We start from the raw sequence: 22,819 nt of genomic DNA on the forward strand, positions 1-22,819 counted from the left end.
ACAGGCATGTATTGGAGTCCCTCCTTTTAATTTCTGGCAGCCCTTGCACTTAGTGCATAGGCTATCGGTCTAGGAGTTCTACTCCTTAATAATGAGGAAAAAATTGTATTCTGAGGTCCTCCTCTATGTGTCTTCCAGGGTGTATTGGAGTCCATCCTTCTAATTTTTAACAGCTCTTGCACATAATGCACATGCTTTACTAGTCAAGGAGTTCCACTATTTAATAATGGCAAAAAAAAAATTCTGAGGCCCTCCTCTACTTGTTTTCTATGGTATACTGCAGTCCCTACTTCTAATTTTTGGCAACCCTTGCACACAGTGAATAGGCTTTACTAGTCATGGAGTCCCACTCCATATTATTGGGAAAAGAATTATATTCTGAGGCACTCCTCTATGTGTCTTCTGGAGTGTATTGGCGTCCCTCCTTCTAATTTTTGGCAGCCCTTGCACATACTACACACTCTTTACTAGTCTAGAAGTTCCACTCTTGGAAAAAATTGTATTCTGCGGCTCTCCTCTACATGTCTTCCAGAATGTATTGAAGTCCCTACCTTTAATTATTGGCAGCACTTGAACATACTGCATAGGCTTTTGGTGTCTAGGAGTCCCACTACCTAAAAATTGAAAAGATTGTGTATGAGACCCTCCTTTATCTTTACTACAGGGTGTAACAGTGTCCCTCTTCCTTCTAATGCCGTTCTTGCATTGTCCAAATAGGCTTTGTGAGATTCAGAGTCCCTCCTTCATAAATTAAACAGGATGTGTCTGACCATGTCACACACCACATGCCCAGATAAGGTGGCAAAATGTTAAAATTACAGTTGACAGTGAATACCGGCGGGTGTAGTTTTATTTCCCCCTCTACTTTGTTATCGAATGCAGTTATAAGAAACTAGGAAATACGGTGAGAGATGACCCGGCTAGTAAGACTATATTCAAACTTTGCATTTTTGCTGTGGTTTTTAATGGGGGCTGAATAATTTTTACTGCAACTGCATTTTGTCCAGCCAGAGGTCACATTTTATGACCTTATAATAAGCAATAAAATATGTTAAGGATTGCGTAGAACAGCCATACAACACCATATAAGGAATAACATTTGGAACACCATTCTAAAGGCTACTTTACACACTGCGATATCGGTCCCGATATCGCTAGTGTGGGTAGCCGCCCCCATCTGTTGCGCGACACGGGCAAATCGCTGCCCGTGCCGCACAACATCGCCCAGACCGGTCACACATACATACCTGTCCGGCGACGTCGCTGTGACGGGCGAACCGCCTCCTTTCTAAGGGGGCGGTCCGTGCGGCGTCACAGCGACGTCACTGAACCGCCGCCCAATAGCAGCGGAGGGGCGGAGCTGAGCGGGACGTAACATCCCGCCCACCTCCTTCCTTCCTCATAGCGGCCGGGAGGCAGGTAAGGGGAGCTTCCTCGTTCCTGCGGCGTCACACGGAGCGATGTGTGCTGCCGCAGCAACGAGGAACAACCTTGTTACTGCTGCAGTAACGAGATTTGAGAATGGACCCCCGTGTCGCCGATTAGCGATTTTGCATGTTTTTGCAACGATGCAAAATCGCTTATCGGTGTTACACGCAACGGCATCGCTAATGCGGCCGGATGTGCGTCACGAATTCCGTGACCCCAACGAGTTTGCATTAGCGATGTCGCAGCGTGTAAAGCCCGCTTAAGTCTGAACTGGGTGCAAGAACCTAAAAAACATCACTATAGGGAGAGAAGGTATGCACACCAGTGACTATGCAAGGGGAATACATGTAATAGCAGAAACTGCTGTGTGAATACTGACTTGAAAAATCCAATAGCTATATGCAAGAGTGAAAATGTGAAAATGGAACCTGCATTACTGCCATGAACATATGAATCAAGAGAAATTTAGCTACTGAATTGATCAATGCAATAGAGCCCCAACACTACGCCAGAGTATTTCTCTACTGGGTGCAAGAACCTAAAAAAAACTCTTTATAGTGATGTTTTTTAGGTTTTTGCACCCAGTTCAGACTTAGAATGGTGTTCCAAACATTATTCCTTATTTATTAGTAGTTTTTCGTTTGTGAACCCTCCCCAACCACACCTATTGCTAAGCCACATCATATGCATATATAGCCTGGGTCTCAGCTTCCCATACACGGTAAGTGTTTTAACTGCATGAGAGGACACACACTAGCTAGGGACCCCAACGTAGAGAAATACTTTGGCGTAGTGTTGGGGCTCTATTGCATTGATCAATTCAGTAGCTAAATTTCTCTTGATTCATATGTTCATGGCAGTAATGCAGATTCCATTTTTCACATTTTCACTCTTACATATAGCTATTGGATTTTTCAAGTCAGTATTCACACAACAGTTTCTGCTATTACATGTATTCCCCTTGCATAGTCACTGGTGTGCATACCTTCTCTCCATATACAACACCATATACAGTATAATGGATAAATTAATTTTTGTAGAGCAAAGTCCTATTTGTTTGTTAAATATGCATGACACTAGTAAATAAACAATCTATAAGTCTCACGATTCCTCTGTGCAGAGCATCTTGCACATTAGGAGATACTCTGCTGTGTTTTCCTGGATTAATGAGCTGACAGTGACACGATTCCTCTGTGCAGAGCATCTTGCACATTAGGAGATGTTCTGCTGTGTTTTCCTGAGCTACTGAGCTGGCAGGTTGATTGACAGTGCAGGGTTCCATGCAGGTTCTGGGAGGTGCTGATTACTCAGGTGTTCCATCTTCCTGGTAATTGCTTTCTTCTTTACTGAGCATGCTTTCCAAGAATCTTGCCAGTCATACATTCTGGTTCTATAGTTGTACTATTGTCCTGTGTTTCTGCATGTGCTCTAATCTTTGTTTCTTGACCCCGGACCATTGTTTTACGACTCTACCCCCACACATTCCCTGTTCCTGTCGTGACCTCCTGGCTTTTGACCTCGGACCGTTACCTGACCACATCTCAGTTTTCTCCCTGCATCCATTACATGCCTTCCTGGAATTCTGACACTTGGATTGGGACCTGACTACGCTTCTGCATACTCCCTGTATCCATACATGTCTTCCCGTTATCAGAAAACTGCTTTCCTAACTACTCTTCCATCTGTACTATCCGTAATTAGTGACTTGCATTACAATATGTATCTATCATGTATAGATGCTGAAGTGTCAACTACCTGGTTTATCAGTGAGTAAACCCCTAAATTGATGTGTGAATAAACATCTCAATTACATGCATTGAATTTGTGTTTTATCAGAAGAATCAGCACTGAAAATTCAGAAGTAATTCTTGTGGGTACATACATTGCTTATTTCCTCAAACACCAAAACTTCTGTATACAGATAAATTATGAATACATTTTTTCCCGTCACATTTGGAGCCTAGTTTTGCATACACGTCGAGAGAACCAGTAAACAAAAAATGCAGGAGACAATAAGTGATACAACTCGCATGACATCTGCGTGTGTCCATTTTTTATTTTTCCATTTGAACATCGAACCAAATTTTGGCAGGAAATAACGGACGTGAAAAGCCCGCAAATATTAAAATGTGTCAGTGAGTTGTCAGCGAACGATGGGCCTTAAGAAGAGGAAGGTATTATAATTGCTTTAAGTATATAATAAAAAATACAATACAATAAGCTAGAGTCTATGACATTCATTTACTATTTGTTACTTCCATACAAAATATAAATAATTCCATAAAGTTACTTATATTTGTATTATAGATCTAGTTCTTTTAGGGGTTTTCCAACAAAGTTAATTTTAATTAATATAATCTTAGAATAATAATTTCCACATTTGGATGTGTTTCTAAAAAATGTTCCTGTGCTGAGATAATCTTATATATGTGTCCCTGCTGTGTACTGTGTAATGGCTGTGTCTGACCGTACAGGAACAAAGTCTGATCATACTACATCTCATAGGTTGGGGAGGAAGGAAAAGAGAGAATACAGATAGCACAGCATGGGATTGTATTTGACTCTTTATGCAAGGTAAAACATTTTTCAAAAACAGGCATAGACATGTTTTACCTCAAAAAATAATCAGCTGTGATCCCCCCATGCTTTGCTATCTGTATACTCTTGTTTGTTTCCTCATCTAGCAAGCGCTGTGATACGATCAGACCATATCCCTGTACTGTAAGACACAGTCATTACACAGTTCATAGGAGGGACACATACAGGAAATCACAAAAAGTGAGTACATCCCTCACATTTTTGTAAATATTTTGATATCTTTTCATGAGACAATGCTGAAGATCCGACACTTTAATACAATGCACAGTAGTCACTGTACATAGCTTGTAGAACAGGGTAAATTTGTTGTGCCCTCTAAATAAATCAGCACACAGCCATTAATGTAAAAACCACTGGCAACAAACGTTCTTAGTCTACTTGTCTTCAGCAAACTATTTGAGGGCTTTCTTGTGCATCATGTTTAGAAAAGGCTTCCTTCTGGGTCAACAACTATATAAACGTATTTGATACAGCGTGCAGCATATGGTCTGAGCACTGACAGGCTGACCTCCCCATCACTTTAACCTCTGCACCAATGCTGGCAGTACTCAACTTCTTTGGTCGACCATGGTGAGGCCTATTCTGAGTGGAACCTGTCCTATTAAACCACTGTATGGTCTTGGCCACCATACTGCAGCTCAGTGTCAGAGTGTTGGCAATCTTCATATAGCCTGGCCCATCTTTCTGTAGATCAACAATCCTTTTTTTCAGATCCTCAGAGAATTCTTTGCAATGAGAAGCCGTGTTGATCTTCCAGTGACCAGTACGAGAGAGTGCGTGAGCGATAATACCAAATTTACCACACCTACTCCCCATTCACACCTGAGACCTTGAAATATTAATGAGCAGAGATGAGTGGTACCGTCGAGGCTTGGTTTGCTGGCAGCAAACGAGCCTAGCTCCGTAGGCTTGAGCTTGACCCGAAACCTGGATCAAGTCACTGATTGGCAATTTGAGTCTCCACCCACATACAGCCAGTCATAAACAGAATACTTCCGAGGAAGGGTAGGCAGGCTTTTTCAAACTTTTTTTTTTGGTTGCACATTACATCAGAGCACGCTGTTGTTGTGCCATTCAAACACTGCAAGTGGTTCACACAGGGCTGAACACACACACACACACACACACACACACACACACACACACACACACGAGTTTTGTTCACACGGTCAGCATCCAATCCATGAACCTCAACCTTTATTTTTTCAATTTGGTGCACGGTTCAAAGACTGAACTTCCGGTTCGCTCATCTCTGCTAATGAGTCGCATGACACCAGGGAAGCAATATGGCTAATTGGACACAATTTGAGCACAATTTGAGCACACATACACAGTATATATATATATATATATATATATATATATATATATATATATGTATTCCTGTGCATTAAAGATAAGATAAGAATGTTAGAAATATATAAAGATTACACATGTGAGCAACAACATATACAGGGTTCTTAGTTAAGTCATCCATATAAATAATGTCAAGCTCAAATTATACATATGCATATCAAGCCATGTTCAGACAGAAAAAAATACATCTGTATCAGCATCAGCCAAACATCACTTTTTGGAGGGGTTTTTTTATGCTACATTACCACAATGTGCTTTTAGTAAGTTTTTGATGTTGCAGAATTTCTTCACTTATTTTGTAAATTAGGTTATTGCATTTTTTTGTATTTTTTTTTTTGTATGGGTTTTATCACAGTTTTGGTGTTTTTTTATGTTCTACAGAGTGGCCTGGTCTCTTACATCCAGTATTCTGGAATGTTGTATATAAGGGCTCACTGGTGATAGCCGCATCTTATAGGAGACAAATCTGGTGACTGGATCCCTTTAAGTGAGAGATGAGCTGCTTTAGGCTACATTCCCACAATAAGTGTTTGGTGAGCTTTTGATGTTTTAGATTTTCTGCAGCATTTCTGCACACATTTGCTAAATTAAGTTAATGGTGCTTTTTACATGTTTTTTTCACTTTTTTGGCGTTTTTTGACACGGCATTTTTGTACGGTATGTTTTTAACAAAGCTGCCTTCTTTTTGATACTTCCTGCACTTTGGCTTATGGCTAGCTCACACCACCGTATAACATGGATGAGTAATATCCGATGTTTTATTGGATATATTGAATAACACTCCCTTCAGTGTTATACTATGGGGCAGTATCGATCAGCGGTTTTTTTCTCATGCCAATTTAGCATGAGAAAAAAAATTGCTGCATTATGCGATTGGCTGCGTATCTCAGATCACACGCACCCATAGACGTTTATGGGAGCATGTGAAACATCGGGCTGCACTGATGTCATCTGAGTGTAGTCCAATATGCACCAAGACCGAAAAGTATAAGATGGAGAAATTAATCTCTCCATCTTCTCCGCACCTGGGCTCCGATTCTAGCGTACAATGAAATGACACGTGGCTCACGTTGACAAAACTTTTTGCTACAGTCATGTGTGTGTCGCGGGCAGAGGAAAGGATGCTGCGCTCACCCACTGCTCGGGTCCGGCTGCTGCTGCCGCTCGGTGGTGGCTCGAGTGGTGGGCCGGATCCCGGGGACTCGAGCGGCGCTCCTCGCCCGTGAGTGAAAGGGGGTGGTTTGGTTTAGGGATATTGTCCGTGACGCCACCCACGGTTGTGGTGAGGTTGTGGCACCACCGCTGCTCTGGACAGGGATCCCGGGAGCGGTGACAGGGAGCAGCTTGGATGTTGTTTTCTCCCCTCCGTGGGTAGGGGGGGTTGGTTGTCCCGGGGCCCGGTGAGGGTTAGGGATGGCAGGTGGGCTACGGGGCCTGGTGAGGTGCAGGGTCGCGGGGGCAGCGCTGTGCCGCACAGTACGGTGGTACTCACTCACCCAATGACGAATGCAAAGTCTCCGGTAAAACAGACGGCTGGATGGACGGGTCCCACAGACCGCTGCAGTGTTTCTCCTCCCGGTAGGTTGATGGTGACTGCCTTTCCCTGCACCTGTGTTGTGTTTACGGCTCCAATGGCTTCCCACCAGTAACCCGCTCCTCAGCTTGGATGGATGCTGAAGGAGCCTCTCCTGCAGACGGCTACCACCGTCTGCCAACCTTGCTGTATGTGCCCGGGCCACCCACCCGGACACGGTCAGTCTCCTCTACTGCTACTTCACTCTCCAAACTAATCTGATCTCTTTTCCCGCCTCCAGGACTGTGAACTCCTTGGTGGGCGGGGCCAACCACCTGGCCCACCCCCTGGTGTGGACATCAGCCCCTGGAGGGAGGCAACAAGGATTTGTGTTTGACTTCGGTGTGCCTAGCCGGGGTGTGGGGTGTGTTGTTTTAGTACCTGTGACGTCCTGGCTTGTGCATCAGATGCATTTTTACTGGAATTCCGCATGCAATTCTTATCTGTGGATTTGCTGCATCTAATGCACTTCTATGGGGAAAATCTACACATAAAACTCACTGTACCCGCAGGAGAAATTTACATGTTGTGAATTTGAAACATGTAGCACCGCACGTCAGATTCAGCGTAGTTAGAAAAAGCCCAATGGGCCAGAGATTTCTCTAAATCCCATCCACTTTCCAGGAACTGTCAGATGCTACATTTTTTGAGCAGCAAAAATACGCAGCAACAAAAACTCACCAAAAACTGACTGTGGTAACATAACCCATCACAATATAAAAATAACACATTTTCATCTATACAATTTATACAATTTTGTGATTGCTAAAGTAGTATATAACATATATGACAACTGTTATTCTCGGATGTGGCAGGTTGCATCTGCTTTTTGCTCCATAGATGACCTTAAAACATAGGCCCTGAGGCTGTGGAAGGCACACAGCCAATTTTTACCTGGATTTCAGGATACCGCCATGTAAATAAACTACATACAAGAATCATTTTTTCATATAATATGTCAAAGTTTTTCCATTTTGGTTATGGGAGAATTATTTTCCTTTAAAGAGCATGTCTTCATGGATCTCAACACTTTAGATTTCTTCACTTTTCTTCTCGCTTGAATAATAGTTTTTAAACATCTTCTGACTCACATCCGGTTCTTTCTGGAGAGAAATACATAGATATATGTTGCATAAATGACATTTATTATATTCTACTATTCATTTTAGTTTTCATTAATTTAATCACTCAATTATGAGAGATGTACCCAGATCAGTCACAGTGAAACATTCTCTGAGTCTCAAAGGAAAAAGACACGCGCTCCTGTATTCCCATACATTTTATTTTATCAGCATGATTTCTGTAGGTGTCTGCACGACACTACGTAATAATCGGCTTGTCTGATTATTGCTTTTGCTGCATTTTCCCAATGTGTACTTACAATTACTCAGTTTGCCTTTCTACCCAGTTAATTTTTCTCTTTTCTCTGCTTAATGTAAAAACAGGAAGTCTCTTCTCACCGCATGAGTCATCCTCCTCTTCACCTCCTGACCCAGCTGCTCCCTCCTACCCTTACCATTGAGTTTGGCAGTAATGACTCATGCAGGGAAAAGATTATTCCTGTTTCTACATAGAGCTTTGAAGGATTCAGCTAATCAGTTTTCAATCATGTGATATCATAGAACTAATGGAAAGAGAAGAACTAACTGGATTCAAGGGCAAAATGAGCAATTGTATGTACACAGTGCTAAATACTATAATTACAATATATTTAGGATAAAAACTTTTATGAGAGAGTTTCTTTAATGCATTTTTTTATACAGAAGAGTTTTTATTCTGCACTTACAAGCAACTGTGCTTTTCACATTTTTTTTTCACTTTTGTTTATTTTCAGGCGCCGCATAGAAGCCTATAGAGAACAAAAGCACTAAAACCACACAGTGCAACATCGTTTATAGACACACAGTGGGCAGGAGTGTTCATGAATTGTATATTTGTATGGTTCAATGCAGCAGATTTTCTGCACACACAAAAAAAGCAGTAGAAAGAAGCAGTATTTAAGCTACATAATAATTCAACTTTATGCATATAACTGATTTCTGCACATAATTTAACCTCTACTGATTTGTTTAAAAAGTAAAAGGGCATAGGGGACTGTTCACACTAGTGTGCCCCTCCGGCAGCGTTTGATCTTACAAAGAGATACAAGTAGGCTAGAAAATATGATTGGCATTGGAAGTTTGGCGGGCTTTGCACGTTGCGACATCGCAAGCCGATGCTGCGATGTCGCACACGATAGTCCCCCGCCCCCGTCGTAGCAGCGATATCTTGTGATTCCTGGCATAGCGAACATTATCGCTACGCCAGCTTCACATGCACTCACCTGTCCTGCGACGTCGCTCTGGCCGGCGTCCCGCCTCCTTCCTAAGGGGGCAGGTCGTACAACGTCAGAGCGACGTCACACGGCAGGCGGCCAATCAAAGCGGAGGGGCGGAGATGAGCAGGATGTAAACATCCCGCCCACCTTCTTCCTTCCGTATAGCCGCCGGCGACAGGTAAGCTGATGTTCCTCGCTCCTGCGGCTTCATACACAGCGATGTGTGCTGCCGCAGGAACGAGGAACAACAACGTACATGTCGCTGCCAGGCATTATGGAAATGTCGGAGAATACACCGATGATACGATAACGGCGCTTTTGTGCTCGTTAATCGTATCATCTAGGATTTACACACTACGATGTCGAAAGTGACGCCGGATGTGCGTCACTTTCGCTTTGACCCCACCGACATCGCACGTGTGATGTTGCAACGTGCAAAGCCGCCCTTTGTGTTTCCTCAAAAAATAGCACTGAATTCTAGCAGAGAGAAAAAGAAAGTTTTAGCAGTTCCTGTAATCAAGATCTTAAGTTTATGATGTGGTGCAGTGTTTTCTATATGCGACAGAGAGGCCAGTCCCTCTGTTTTCTATGGTCTGGAAGATTAAAAGGGTATTCCAATCTCCAAGATCCTATCCCAATATGTAGTAGGTGTAATAATAATAATATTAGCAAATATCTCTAATTAGAAATGTAGAATAGTTCTTCTGATGTTAGTTAAGTGCTAGTGGTCGTAAGTAACGCTGAATACCAGATGGCGCAGGTACATTGGAATGGTGTAGAGTTCCTAGGTGTAGTGATGTCTATGGGGAAAACTTTTCTCCTTGCGGAGACTGACAATCCAATCTGGCTGTCAGTGATGAGGAGTCTTATAGCTGCAATGCTCCTCTGAGTAATATTCAAATTGTCTCTTCAGGGAGGAAGGAGACAAACTCTAGTGCCACCTCTTGGAAGTAGCAATCCTAAAAGTCACAAGTATTCCTTTAACAAGCCTTTTCATATGACTTAGGATTTATGCCAGATCAGAACCTCAATTTGCAGACAGTGTTTCAGGATGATTGTCCTTCATCAGTGCAAAGTATGAGATCTGATCTGGTTGAATGAGAAACTCTACTGGGGTCTAGGTATAGTGTGGTGCTTGCATGCTAGGGGTCACTAGTACCAATTTGGGAACATTCTGCAAAGTAGTCGATCAAGCCGAGTGTCAGAAGCCGAAAGGTCACATCAGTATAGAGGAGCAAGAAAAACCGAGGTCATGTGCAAGACGGTGGTCGGTAAGCCAGGAAGCAGAATCAGGTACAGAAGGGGAGCAGAGCCGCGGTCAGAGAACAGGCCGTGGTCGGAGACCGACAGGACACAAAGGTACAGTGGAGAGAGCGGGGCTGGAGTCACACAACAGGTCGAGGATCAGGGAGACAGGGAGTACAGACAATATGGGAGGGACGGAGCTCAGGGAATGGGATGCAAGGTAATGGGACAAGATCAGAACTACTCACAAAAACCAGAAGCGTACACTGCAGAGCAGGAACTATTACTGGTGATGTTCTGGGTGAAACAGCTCCAAGATAAGGCAGAGCAATCACCCGAAACGAAGCACGACCGAATAGGCCCCTCCCACCGAGCCTGAACCTGGAGAATACAGACAACAAGAAAACACCTAGGACACAATGGCCGTAAATGAATCATGACAATAACCATGGATACCAAAGGTCCTGGAATGCACTGGACATGAGGTAAGCATTCTAGTGAATCAGAATATCTATACTACATTACTAATTGGAGATATTTGTTTATTATTATTACACCTACTACATATTGGGATAGGATCTTGGAGATGGGAATAATCCTTAAAGTGATTTTTCTATGTTATGAGAACAACTTAAAATTTTCAAAAATCGTCATTTTGATGGAAGCGTGAATAATGGCCAATTTTAATAAATACTGATGATTTCACCCTGTGAAACACTTAATAAGTCTTGTTACAGAAATAGCACCATATATAAATGGCATTTTCTTACCAATGCATCTGGAATATCTTCATCTGGACAGCAGAAATATCTTATCACAGCAGCAGATTTCCAGGCTGCTAAAACTATTGGCACAATTGCCAAAACTACGCCAAATACGCAAAGAAGCCCGGTGAACAGCCACGTTTGTTTCAATTCTATAGGAATGGAGAACAGGATAAATGTTATTTAGGCACCAGATCATTGTGTTACATAAAACAGGCGTAGACAGAATTATGGTCTTCATCTTGTGATTGGAATAATTGTCCCTCAAATGCAAGAGATGCGAGGCTGTGAGGCTTTGTTCCTCCGTTCATAAGGAATATAACAAAAAAAAAACTGGATCCGTCACAAGAGGAGCAAAATGCATGCAAAATGAAAACAAAACAAATGTGTAATTGCAAAAGTGAATACACCCCTCACATTTATGTAAATGTTTAATTAGATATTTTCATGGGACAACACTGAAGATATCACTATGGGGAGATAAGGTATGCACACCAGTGACTATGTAAGGGGAATACATGAAATAGCAGAAACTGCTGTGTGAATACTGACTTGAAAAATCCAATAGCTATATGCAAGAGTGAAAATGTGAAAAATGGAATCTGCATTACTGCCATGAACATATGAATCAAGAGAAATTTAGCTACTGAATTGATCAATGCAGAAGAGCCCCAACACTACGCCAGAGTATTTCTCTACGTTGGGGTCCCTAGCTTGTGTGTGTCCTCTCATGCAGTTAAAAAACTTACCGTGTATGGGAAGCTGAGACCCAGGCTATTTATGCGTATGATATGGATTGGCAATAGGTGTGGTTGGGGAGGGTTCACAAACGAAAAAATACTAACAAATAGGAATAACGTTTGGAACACCATTCTAAGTCTGAACTGGGTGCAAAAACCTAAAAAAACATCACTATGGGGAGATAAGGTTTTTGCACCCAGTTCGGACTTAGAATGGTGTTCCAAACGTTATTCCTATTTGTTAACACTGAAGATATGACACTTTGAGACAATGTACAGAAGTCAGTGTACAGCTTGTATAACAGTGTAAATTTGGTGCCTTATAACTCAACACACAGCTATTAATGTCTACACCACTGGCAACAAGTGAGTACACCCCTAAGTGAAAATGACTAAAATTGTACCCAAAGTGTGAATATTTTGTGTGGCCACCATTATTTTCAAGCACTGCCTTAACTCTCTTGGGCATGAAGGTCACTAGAGCTTCACAGGAGCCACTGGATCCCTTTATTCCCAATACACATTTGTTTGCAGGGCAATTGCCCCCATTTTACAACACAGGAGTTCGTGTTCCCATTCACATATATGGGGTTCTGGGTCCAGGGTCAAGTTCGGGTCCTGAACTGTACTTTTAACTAAAATCCGACCGAACCTGGAGAACCCAAACTTCCATGGGTCTGCTCAATTCTAGTCCTGAGCTCAGGCCCCACCACAATGGGATGGGAATGTGCATGCAAGATCGTCACCAAACATAGCTTACCCAGCATACATATCGTGTTAGCAGTGCTCACTCAACTAAGCTCTCAGAGATTACAGCATTTGAGATAGACTTTAGCTTTAGAACTGTTGGTACAAGTCAAATCCTTACTTTTGGTAAAATACTTTGGGGCTTTGAGAAAGAGGAAGATTAGAGTTATTGATAAGTTTGCCTAAGGCTATGTGCACACGGTGCGTTTTTCTCGGCGTTTTTGCGCGTTTTTCGGGTGCGTTTTTGGCCTCAAAACTGCATGACTTTGCTTCCCCAGCAAAGTCTATGAGTTTTCAGTAGAAAAAAAAAAATAAAAAGTTATACTCACCTGTCTGCAGACTCCCGGTGCCATGCCCGCTCCCATCTCCTCTCACGGTATCGCCACCCCCGCTCCGGCTGTGTGCAGACGGCCGGGAAAGCTCCGACGGATGCAGGACCTGGCGATGGATCACCTGATGCAGTCACCTGACGCATCAGGTGATCGTAAGTATCGCGGTGACGCGGGTGCCCGGCCGGTATCAGCGGATGCGTCAGGAGACTTCATCCCTGATTACCGGCAGCTGCTGCAGCGATCGGACGGGATCAGACTCCCGCCCCATCGCTCCAGGAGCTGCCGGTAATCGGTAATCAGCACATAAGTGAGTATTATTTTTTTTTTGCACCGATGCTTCAGCTGATTGTATAATTGGCTTTTATACAATCAGCTGATGTGTGATGGGATTCAGGCACTTGATCCTGACACATCATCTGATCGCTTTGCCTTCCAGCAAACCGATCAGATGATATTGGATCCGGATTGGACGGCGCGGGACCCTAACCCAGGATTACTGCGGAGGGGGGTTTATTTCAATAAAGATGGAGTCACTAATTGTGTTGTGTTTTATTTCTAATAAAAATATTTTTCTGTGTTGTGTTTTTTTTTTATCTTTACTAGAAATTCATGGTGGCCATGTCTAATATTGGCGTGACACCATGAATTTCGGGCTTAGGGCCAGATGATAATATACAGCTAGCCCTAACCCCATTATTACCCGGCGAGCCACCCGTCACCAGGGCAGCCGGAAGAGTTGGATACAGCGCCAGAAGATGGCGCTTCTATGAAAGCGCCATTTTCTGGGGTGGCTGCGGGACTGCAATTCACAGCGGGGGTGCCCAGAAAGCATGGGCACCCTGCACTGTGGATTCCAATCCCCAGCTGCCTAGTTGTACCCGGCTGGACTCAAAAATTGGGCGAAGTTCACGTCATTTTTTTTTAAAATTAGTTCATGAAATTCATGAAATAATTTAAAAAAAAAGGGCTTCCCTATATTTTTGGTTCCCAGCCGGGTACAAATAGGCAGCTGGGGGTTGGGGGCAGCCCGTACCTGCCTGCTGTACCCGGCTAGCATACAAAAATATGGCGAAGCCCACGTCATTTTTTTTTTTTTGGGGGGGCAAAGAAATCCTGCATACAGTCCTGGAAGGAGGATGCTGAGCCTTGTAGTTCGACAGCTGCTGTCTGCTCTCCTGCATACACTATTGGATGGAGGATGCTGAGCCTTGTAGTTCGACAGCTGCTGTCTGCTCTCCTGCATACACTATTGGATCGAGGATGCTGAGCCTTGTAGTTCTGCAGCTGTCTGCTCTTCTGCATACACTAGTGGAGAATGAAGAACACATTGAAGAAGGAAATGACATTTTTTGTTCACTGATAAAAAACGCATAAGGACGCAGTGAGCAAAAACGCAGCAAAACGCAGCAAAAAAACGCACCAAATCGCGGCAAAACGCGTGCGTTTTTTGCCGCGTTTTTTCGACGCAGGTGCGTTTTTAGCAGCCAAAAACGCACAAAAACGCAGCGTCAAAAAGACGCAGTGTGTGCACATAGCCTAAGGGGAAGACTTTTCTCCTTGTGGAGACTGACAAACCAATATGGCTGTCGGTGAGGAGTCTTAGGCTAGGTTCACACACTGCGTCTTTTTGACGCTGCGTTTTTGTGCGTTTTTGGCCGCTAAAAATGCACAAAAACGCACCTGTGTCGAAAAAACGCATCAAAAACGCATCAAAAACGCATGCGTTTTTGCCGCGATTTGGTGCGTTTTTGGCTGCGTTTTGCTGCGTTTTTGATCTCTGCGTTTTGCTGCGTTTTTCCAATGCATTGCATGGGGGGAAAACGCAGAAAAACGCAGGAAAGAACTGACATGTCCATTTTTTTTTTTTTACTCAAAAACGCAGGTAAAAAAAGCAGATGTGTGCGGACAGCAAAAATGAAAACTCATAGACTTTGCTGGGGAAGCAAAGTCCTGCAGTTTTGAGGCCAAAAACGCACCCGAAAAACGCGCAAAAACGCCGCGAAAAACGCACTGTGCGCACATAGCCTTATAGCTGCAATGCTCCTCTGGGAAATGTCAGTCTCTGCTAGGAGAAAAGCTTTCCCCTTAGACCCCACTATAGCTTCTCATACAGCCAGATCAGATCTCATACTTTGCACTGATGAGGGGTAATCACCCCGAAACACCTTTTCTGCAAACTGAGGTTCTGATATGGCATAAATCCTAAGTCATATGACAAGGCTCATTAAAGAGTCACTTGTGACTTTTAGGATTACTACTTACAATAGGTGGCTCTAGAGTTTGTCTCCTTCCTCCCTGAAGAGACAATTTGATAAATTTATGAAATGCTGTGCTGGACTACTGGTCAGCCGCCCTTTTCCACCCATTTTATTGGAGTGTTGTGCTTAGGTAACTTCTCTATTACCACGCTATGGAGGAGCATCGTCCTGCAAATTATAGTAACTTAGGTCTGCAATCTTGGCTTACAAAGTTGGGCAGCACAGGGGTCCTGGTTGTCATTGCCTGGGTGTATGCAATGCCTTTGTGTTCCTCCGATTGTCATAGGAGGTTCATAAAATCCAAGTTGCAGTAAAAAGTTTCTTTGACAAGCTTGGTATGGTCGTTTTTCTTTGTTTACAGTTTTGCTTTATTCTGGGGAGCCCACCCTTGTACACAATCTACATTAAAACCAGATTTCGGGTGTATGTGCCTAATAGTTGTCATTTGGACAGATTCACCACCTGAGATGTGGATCTCTGCAGCTCTTCCAGAGTGACCATGGGCTTCTTAGCTGTTTATCTAATTAGTGCTCTCCTTTCTTGCTCGGTCAGTTTAAGTGGACAGCCATGTCTTGGTAGGTTTTCAGTTGTACCGTACTCCTTCCATTTTTGGATGATGGACTGAGCAGGGCTCTGCGAAATGTTGAGAGTTTGGGTTGTTTTTTTGTTTTTTTTTTATAACCTATCCCTGCTTTACTTTTCTCCGCAACTTTTCCCTGACCTGTCTGGTGTGTTCCTTGGTTTTCATGATGCTGTTTGATTCCTAATGTTCTCAAACAAACATCTGAGGCCTTCACAGAACAGATGTAGGTATACTGAGAATAAACTAGATACAGGTGGACTCAATTTACTAATCAGGTGTCTTCCGGAGGCATTTGAGCACTCAGGATTTTATTTAGAAGTATCAGACTACAGGGGGGCTGACTACCAATGAACGTCACAATTTTCAGATTTATAGTCTTAAAATATTTAGGAAACCATGTATCATTTATACTTCACAAATTCTTGCTACTTTGTGTTGGTATGTCACATAAAATCCAAATAAAATACATTCAAGTTTGTGGTAGTAATGTGAAAAAAAAATTGAAAATTTCACAGGGCATGTATACTTTATGAATGGGCACTGTATTACATAACATTTTTATCTGCCACTCTACGGCAGTATTATTTATTCACAGAATGGGTACAATTTGCCATTATTGCCTTATAAGCCCTTGTCTTGCCATTGATTTGGGGAATGGGATATTAGTGTTAAAGGAATTCACAACTTAAAGGGAATCTGTCAGCAGGTTTTTGCCACCTAATTTGGGAGCAGCATGATGGAGTGTGAGAGTCCATGTTACTTACTGGGTTGCTTAGTGTAGTTTTAATAAAATCACTGTTTAATCAGCAGGAGATTATCACTAGAGGATTAGTAAACCTGCTGTCATTTAGTCTTCCATAATCATGAGTTCTGTATAACCCCGCCCCAACATTGATTGTCAGCTTTTTGTGTACATTGTATATGGGCATAAAGCTGCCAATCAGTGGTGTGGTCAGGGTTTTACAGGGCTGAGCATTCATAGAACTGGTAGATCTGAAGCGAGAAATGACAGCAAGTAGCTTGGTAGGTGACACATCACTGAAATCAGGGTCTCTGCATCTACATCCTACTGCTCTCAGATGGAGTAGCAAAAATCTGGCGATAGATTCCCTTTAAAGGGAATCTGTCAGCAGATTTTTGCTATTCCATGTGAGAACAGCATGATGTAGGCAAGGAGATACTGAATCTATCACTTCGATTACTGGCTGCAGTCAGACATAATCTACATTTATAGCTTTAGTCATGTAGCAGAGTCCAGAGGGCTGTCCCCGTCCACACCAGGCTCTCTATAGAGATTGTACACTGACAGTGAGGTGTTAATCAGAGGAGGGGGGAGTGCCGAACAACATGGCAGGAGGTAGCTAGCCACAGCAATGATAAGGGTCCAGCTGCTAAAACAAACATAGTAAATAAACAAAAGATCAGACTGTGACAACAGAAGCATGCCTGAACTTTGTCTTAACCCTTGCAGCATGCTGACAGATTCCCTTTAAGTTTAGTGATGTCAGATTTTAAGTATAATAATGTGAGTTAATTAATATTACATATACCATTATGTTAATTCTTACCTTGTACCTGGACACAGACTGTTTTACTTTTGCTGCTATTCCTGTTGATGGGACTTGCATGTGCAATGACCTCTGCACAGTACTCCTTACCTTCCTGTGCTTTCTCTAAGAAAGTCGATGAAGCGTAACTATTTGTTTTTTTGCATTTGATCTGCAATTAAAAAAAAAAAAAGAATATCTTGTAGGGTCTCATTCAGTCTTTTTTTGCCTATAAGTTTTGTCCTTCTCTTTAACTGACAGCCTTCATCCTATAATAGTGAATGGAGTGATTCACATATCTATGATTTTTCGTGGCCAGTGTCACTCAACGCAAAGTCGATAAATATGTCCAATATTTAATCCAAAAGTGATGGATTAAAATTTGCAAAGTAAGTCTATGAGCCATAAAGATGTTTTCATGGACTGCCAGATAGAGAAAGATGGAGAAACTTTTTTTCTTCTTTTTCAACCGAAATATACTGATGAAACCCAGATCAAACTGATGGTAAAAATTGACATTGACCAAACTCTGATGAAACTCGGATTGACTATAATCACTGACATCTAAATGAGCCCTAATGCAGAGTATTTGTTAGGGTATGTGCACATGATCAGGACCCATTGCATCCTGGACATGGTGGGTCCTGACCAGCGGGGCTGCGAATCTCCTCCCCAGGAGGCTGCAGCTGGTTGTGACCATGATCCAGGCTTGGGCAGTTGTGCTCTCTGTGTTCTCCCTGCTGTGTATACTAGCGGCTCCGCAGAAATAAATTGACATGCTGCAGTTCGGGAAGCCGCATTCTAGGTCGGTTTTTGCTGTGGGTCATACATGCACACAGTGGGCATGGGATTTCTAGAAATCCAATCCACTCTGCTTGTACTGTACAACCCAGTGTTTCGTAGCAGCAAAAAAGACGCAGCATCCAAAACGCTGTGAACCCTGATCATCGCCATGCCGTCACAGGGTATTATGCAATTTGCCCTTCTGTGCAATATCCACCTCCTTAGTTACGGGTCCCCAACTTATGGTGTTGCCAATACCAGCCAATCAAAATCCTAGGAACACTCTGCACCACACCCACCAGACACACCAGTGGACGGCCTGAGTGGAATAGGGTCGCCCACTTGGGGGGTTGATAAGGGGAGGTCAGGAGTAAGTCAGTGAAGCGTAGGAAATGAAGGAGAGAGGAGGTCAGGAGCCGGGCTCTTTGGAAGTATCCAGGTGGCAGACGGTGGTCTGGGCCTAGTAGGAGCTGGACCCCCGGTCGCAGGGATCATGACAAGGGGCACAGAACTGTCGAGGAGGACAGCCGGCGGCCTTGTACCATCACCGGGCTGGGACCAGGGCACGACGGAGTACGTGGACCCTAGGTCAGGGAGTAGCTTCAGGCAACCTGACAATTCACCCGACAAGAACGGAGCCTTCAAGATCCGCTCTCCACCCGCTCCAAAATTGGGGTACTAGCGCAACGAGGGGGATAAGACTTTCCACAAAAATGGTCCAGAAAATCCCAAGCGTGAACCCTGAGAGCAAGCTCCAACAGTTAGCCACACTAGGGAGCGGGACCCGACTAGTTTTATACTACAGGGGCCAATCAGAAAGAGAACACAGTGCCAAGAGAAAGGTCACAGATCATCAGGCAACACCAGTGAGAACAGGACCCAAACTAGCTCCACTTGGGGGCGGCGGTGTCCAGAACTTTGGTTTACCAAGTTGTCAGTGTCAGCTTTATGGACTGAGTGAGTACACAACTGACCCTTTCACCCCCAACGGCATTTCTCCTACCTGTGGAGGGTCGCAACACCTGGCTGCCCCATCATCACTCCGGGTACTCCCAGACAGCAGTGGTGGTACTCCACCTTACCAAACACCACGAGTGGCGTCACGAACTTTAAATATACAATCCCCGTTAAATACCCCCTTTATTTGAGTGGCCGCACAACCCCCGGGTCCGGACGCCCCTCGAGCCACCGCGGATCGTGATCCAAGCAGACCGGCTGCTCATGTGGGGGCGGCACATTATAGAAAGAAATCTCATGCACATTGGGGTTCTGTTGTACTCAACATAAACTGACCTCCGGACCATGTTTCAAATCCACAAGATGTTAATTTCTCCTGGGGGAACGTTAAGTTTTATCTACAGATTTTCCCCATGGCCTTGCATTAGATGTGGAAAAAATGCAGGTAAAAAACACACATGGGTTTTTTAGTGCATTTACACTTTGGAAACGCACCAAAAAACAAATGTAATCTGCACATGACTGTATCAATAATGTTTTTTCATAGCGAAATACCGAGAAGTATCAAAAATAAGCATTTCAACCCCTTTACTACCGAAGGCGTATATATATATATATATATATATATATATATATATATATATATATATATATATATACTAGAAGGTGGCCCGATTCTAACGTATCGGGTAGTCTAGAATGTGTATGTAGGTTAGCAGATTGAATAATAATATAATCATCAAGTCTTGAATAATGATGGTTCATTTCTTGCTCGTTGGTCTCCCGCTGTGCAGCATGCATCAGCGTGTTTGACAGTGGGAGACCATCGATCTGAATGGCCAGGGAGCCGGCGTAGACTGGTAACCATGTTACACAATCAGGTAAGTATGCAAAGCGCTTTGCTTAGTTACCCGATGTGTACCATGGTTACCAGCATATGCCGGCTGAAGCACACGTGTGCCAGGAGCCGGGGGTAAGGTGGTAACCATGGTACACATTGGGTAACTAACGAAAGTGCTTTCCATAGTTACAGGATTGTGTACCATTTGTTACCAGCATACGTCGGTAAGCTGATAACTATGGTACACATTGGGTAACTATGCAAAGCGACAGTGCTGGTTTATTTTTTGCTTGTTGGTCTCCTGCTGTGCAGCACGCATCGGCGTGTTTGACAGTGGGAGACCAACGATCTGAATGGGCAGGGAGCCGGGGTAAGCTAGTAACCATGGTACACATCGGGTAACTATGCAAAGCGGTTTACATAGTTACCCAATGTGTACCATGGTTACCAGCCTACGCCGGCTCCGGCACACGTGTGCCGGGAGCCGGGGTAAGCTAGTGGTTTCACACATCCAGCTTTTCTCCACTTTGTCGGATCCGGCGTGCTGCCGTAGGCTGGTTTCAGACGTCCGTGTTTTAGGTACGTGTGACATGCGTTTTGTAACACGGATGTCACACGTACCCATGTTTTTCTCTGATGTGCCTCACACGTCCGTGTTTGCACACGGACCATGTGACTTTTCATGACCCCGCACGCACACACGCAGGCATCTCCGGCAGCACGGATGTCACATGGATCGCACACTGATGTGATCCGTGCGACATCAGTGTAAAACATACCGGAGAAATATGGGTCTTTTTAATGAAAATATTTATATATTTACCTCTCTCTAGAGATGCTCTCTCCGGCTCTGCTGCCTCCCGCTCCTTATCGCCGCTCATTATACTCACTGAATATTCAGTGCCCTGAGGAGCTGGAAGCAGGAACAGCGCTGGGGACTTCAGAGCCGGGGACCGCATCGCTGGGTGAGTGTACAGCAGAGTGTGTGTGTGTGTGTGTGTATACACACATGCATGTGTGTATGCGCTCAGTGTATCCATGTGTGTCTGCTGTGTGTCTGCTGTGTGTGTATATACATGTGTGACGCCCTGGGCAAGCCAGGGGTCACAGGTCATGACACCATCACACACCCCACATTCCCTGCAGGCACACCAAGGTCAGAACACAAAATCCTTGTTGCCTTCCCCTTGGGCTGATGTCCAGGTGGTTGGCTCCGCCCACCGAGGAGTTCACAGTCCTGGAGGCGGGAAAACCAGCAGTCAGTTAGAGTTGAGTTTGAGAGTTGAAGGAAGTAAGAGGGAAGTGGTAGAGGAGCAAGTGAAAGGAGTTGAAGTGAAGGAGAAAGTGACACCAACAGAGCCTGAAGTTGGTCCGGGTGTGTGCCCCGGACTGAGACAGCAAGGTTGGCAGACGGCGGTGACCGTCTGCAGGAGTGGCCTATTGGAGTCTACCGTAAGGACCGTGGACGGGTGGTGGCCCGGCGGTACCAGACCGGTACACAAAGAGAAGCCAGCACCATTGGCAGGGGCCTTTCAGATCCCGGCAAGGCTTGGAGTCGCCGTACAATTTGCCAAATCCGTCAGTGAAGGGGACCTCCGGGTCTCCCAACAGCCAAAGTCCCGATTGAAGGCAACCGTCCAACCATATTGGAGAGACACCGCCACCGCCAAGGCACCAGTTTCTCAGGGCCAGCGCCTGCGGGCAAAAGAGGGGCTCCTCCGGCTCATATCCAAGCTGGGGAGAGGTTACCAGTGGGAATCCATCGCTACCAACAACCGTATTTAGGTGCAGGGAAGAGACAGTCACCGCTAACTTGCAGGGAACATCAACACCGCAGCCATCCGAGGGACCCGTCCAACCAGCCGCTTGTTTACCGTGAACTGTGTCATCATCCTTGGGCTGAGTGAGTACCTCCGTGCCGTGCGGCACAGCGCTGACCCTGCGTCCCTGCACCTCAACAGGCCCCATAACCCGCCTGTCAACCATCCTAACTCCCCATCATCGGGCCCCGGGACCACCAACCCCCTACCCACGGAGGGGAGGGCCAACACCTAGCTGCTCCATACCACCGCTCCCGGGATCCCCATACAGAGCAGCGGTGGTGTCCACACCATCACCACAACCGTGGGTGGCGTCACGGACAATATCCCCAAAACCAAACCACCCCTTTTCACTCACGGGCGAGGAGCGCCGCTCGAGTCCCCGGGATCCGGCCCATCGCTCGAGCCACCGAGCAGCAGCGGCCGCAGCAGCAGCGGCAGCCGGACCCGAGCAGTGGGAGAGCGCGGCGTCCCCTCCTCCGCCCGCGACACATGCATGTGTGCTATGTGTGACACAGACGTCTGAAGGCAGCCGTACACTATGTGGACAGTGGCTGCGCCGCAACTTCCTGGTCACATGACAACATGTGATCGGAGCTTGTCGCGCGGCAACTGTAGTGTACACAGTGCACGGGAGCGCGCCGACAAAGTAGAGAAAAGGTAACTATTAAAAGCGACAGTGCCGACGTGTGCGGGACCCGGGGTAAGCTAGTTACATCGGGTAACTAAGGAAAGCGGTTTCTATAGTTACCCGATGTGTACTATAGTTACCAGCCTATGCCGGCTCCGGCACACGTGTGCCAGCAGGCGGGGTAATCTAGTGGCTTTTCTCCACTTAGTCCTGCCGGTGTGGGCTTCCGGGGCTGCAGCAGTCACCTGGGAGTCGGGCGTCTCCATGTGGGTTCGGGGAATGCATGCCGGGGGCGGGGC

General features: G+C 44.9%; 1 protein-coding gene across 1 annotated transcript in view; it reads right to left on the minus strand.

Moving 5' to 3' along the window:
• Positions 1-3,466: 3,466 nt before the first annotated feature.
• Positions 3,467-22,819, minus strand: part of IL20RB (interleukin 20 receptor subunit beta) — a 145,156-nt gene continuing 125,803 nt past the window's right edge. The window contains exons 6-8 of the mRNA XM_075341025.1: positions 17,510-17,660; positions 11,288-11,433; positions 3,467-8,058 (exon numbers count right to left, since the gene is read on the minus strand). Of these exons, the coding sequence (XP_075197140.1) occupies positions 7,987-8,058; positions 11,288-11,433; positions 17,510-17,660 (369 nt within the window). The 3' untranslated portion in view covers positions 3,467-7,986. The remainder of the gene's footprint in view (positions 8,059-11,287; positions 11,434-17,509; positions 17,661-22,819) is intronic.

This window comes from Anomaloglossus baeobatrachus, chromosome 3 (genome assembly GCF_048569485.1).
Source record: "Anomaloglossus baeobatrachus isolate aAnoBae1 chromosome 3, aAnoBae1.hap1, whole genome shotgun sequence".
NCBI classification, from domain to species: domain Eukaryota; kingdom Metazoa; phylum Chordata; class Amphibia; order Anura; family Aromobatidae; genus Anomaloglossus; species Anomaloglossus baeobatrachus.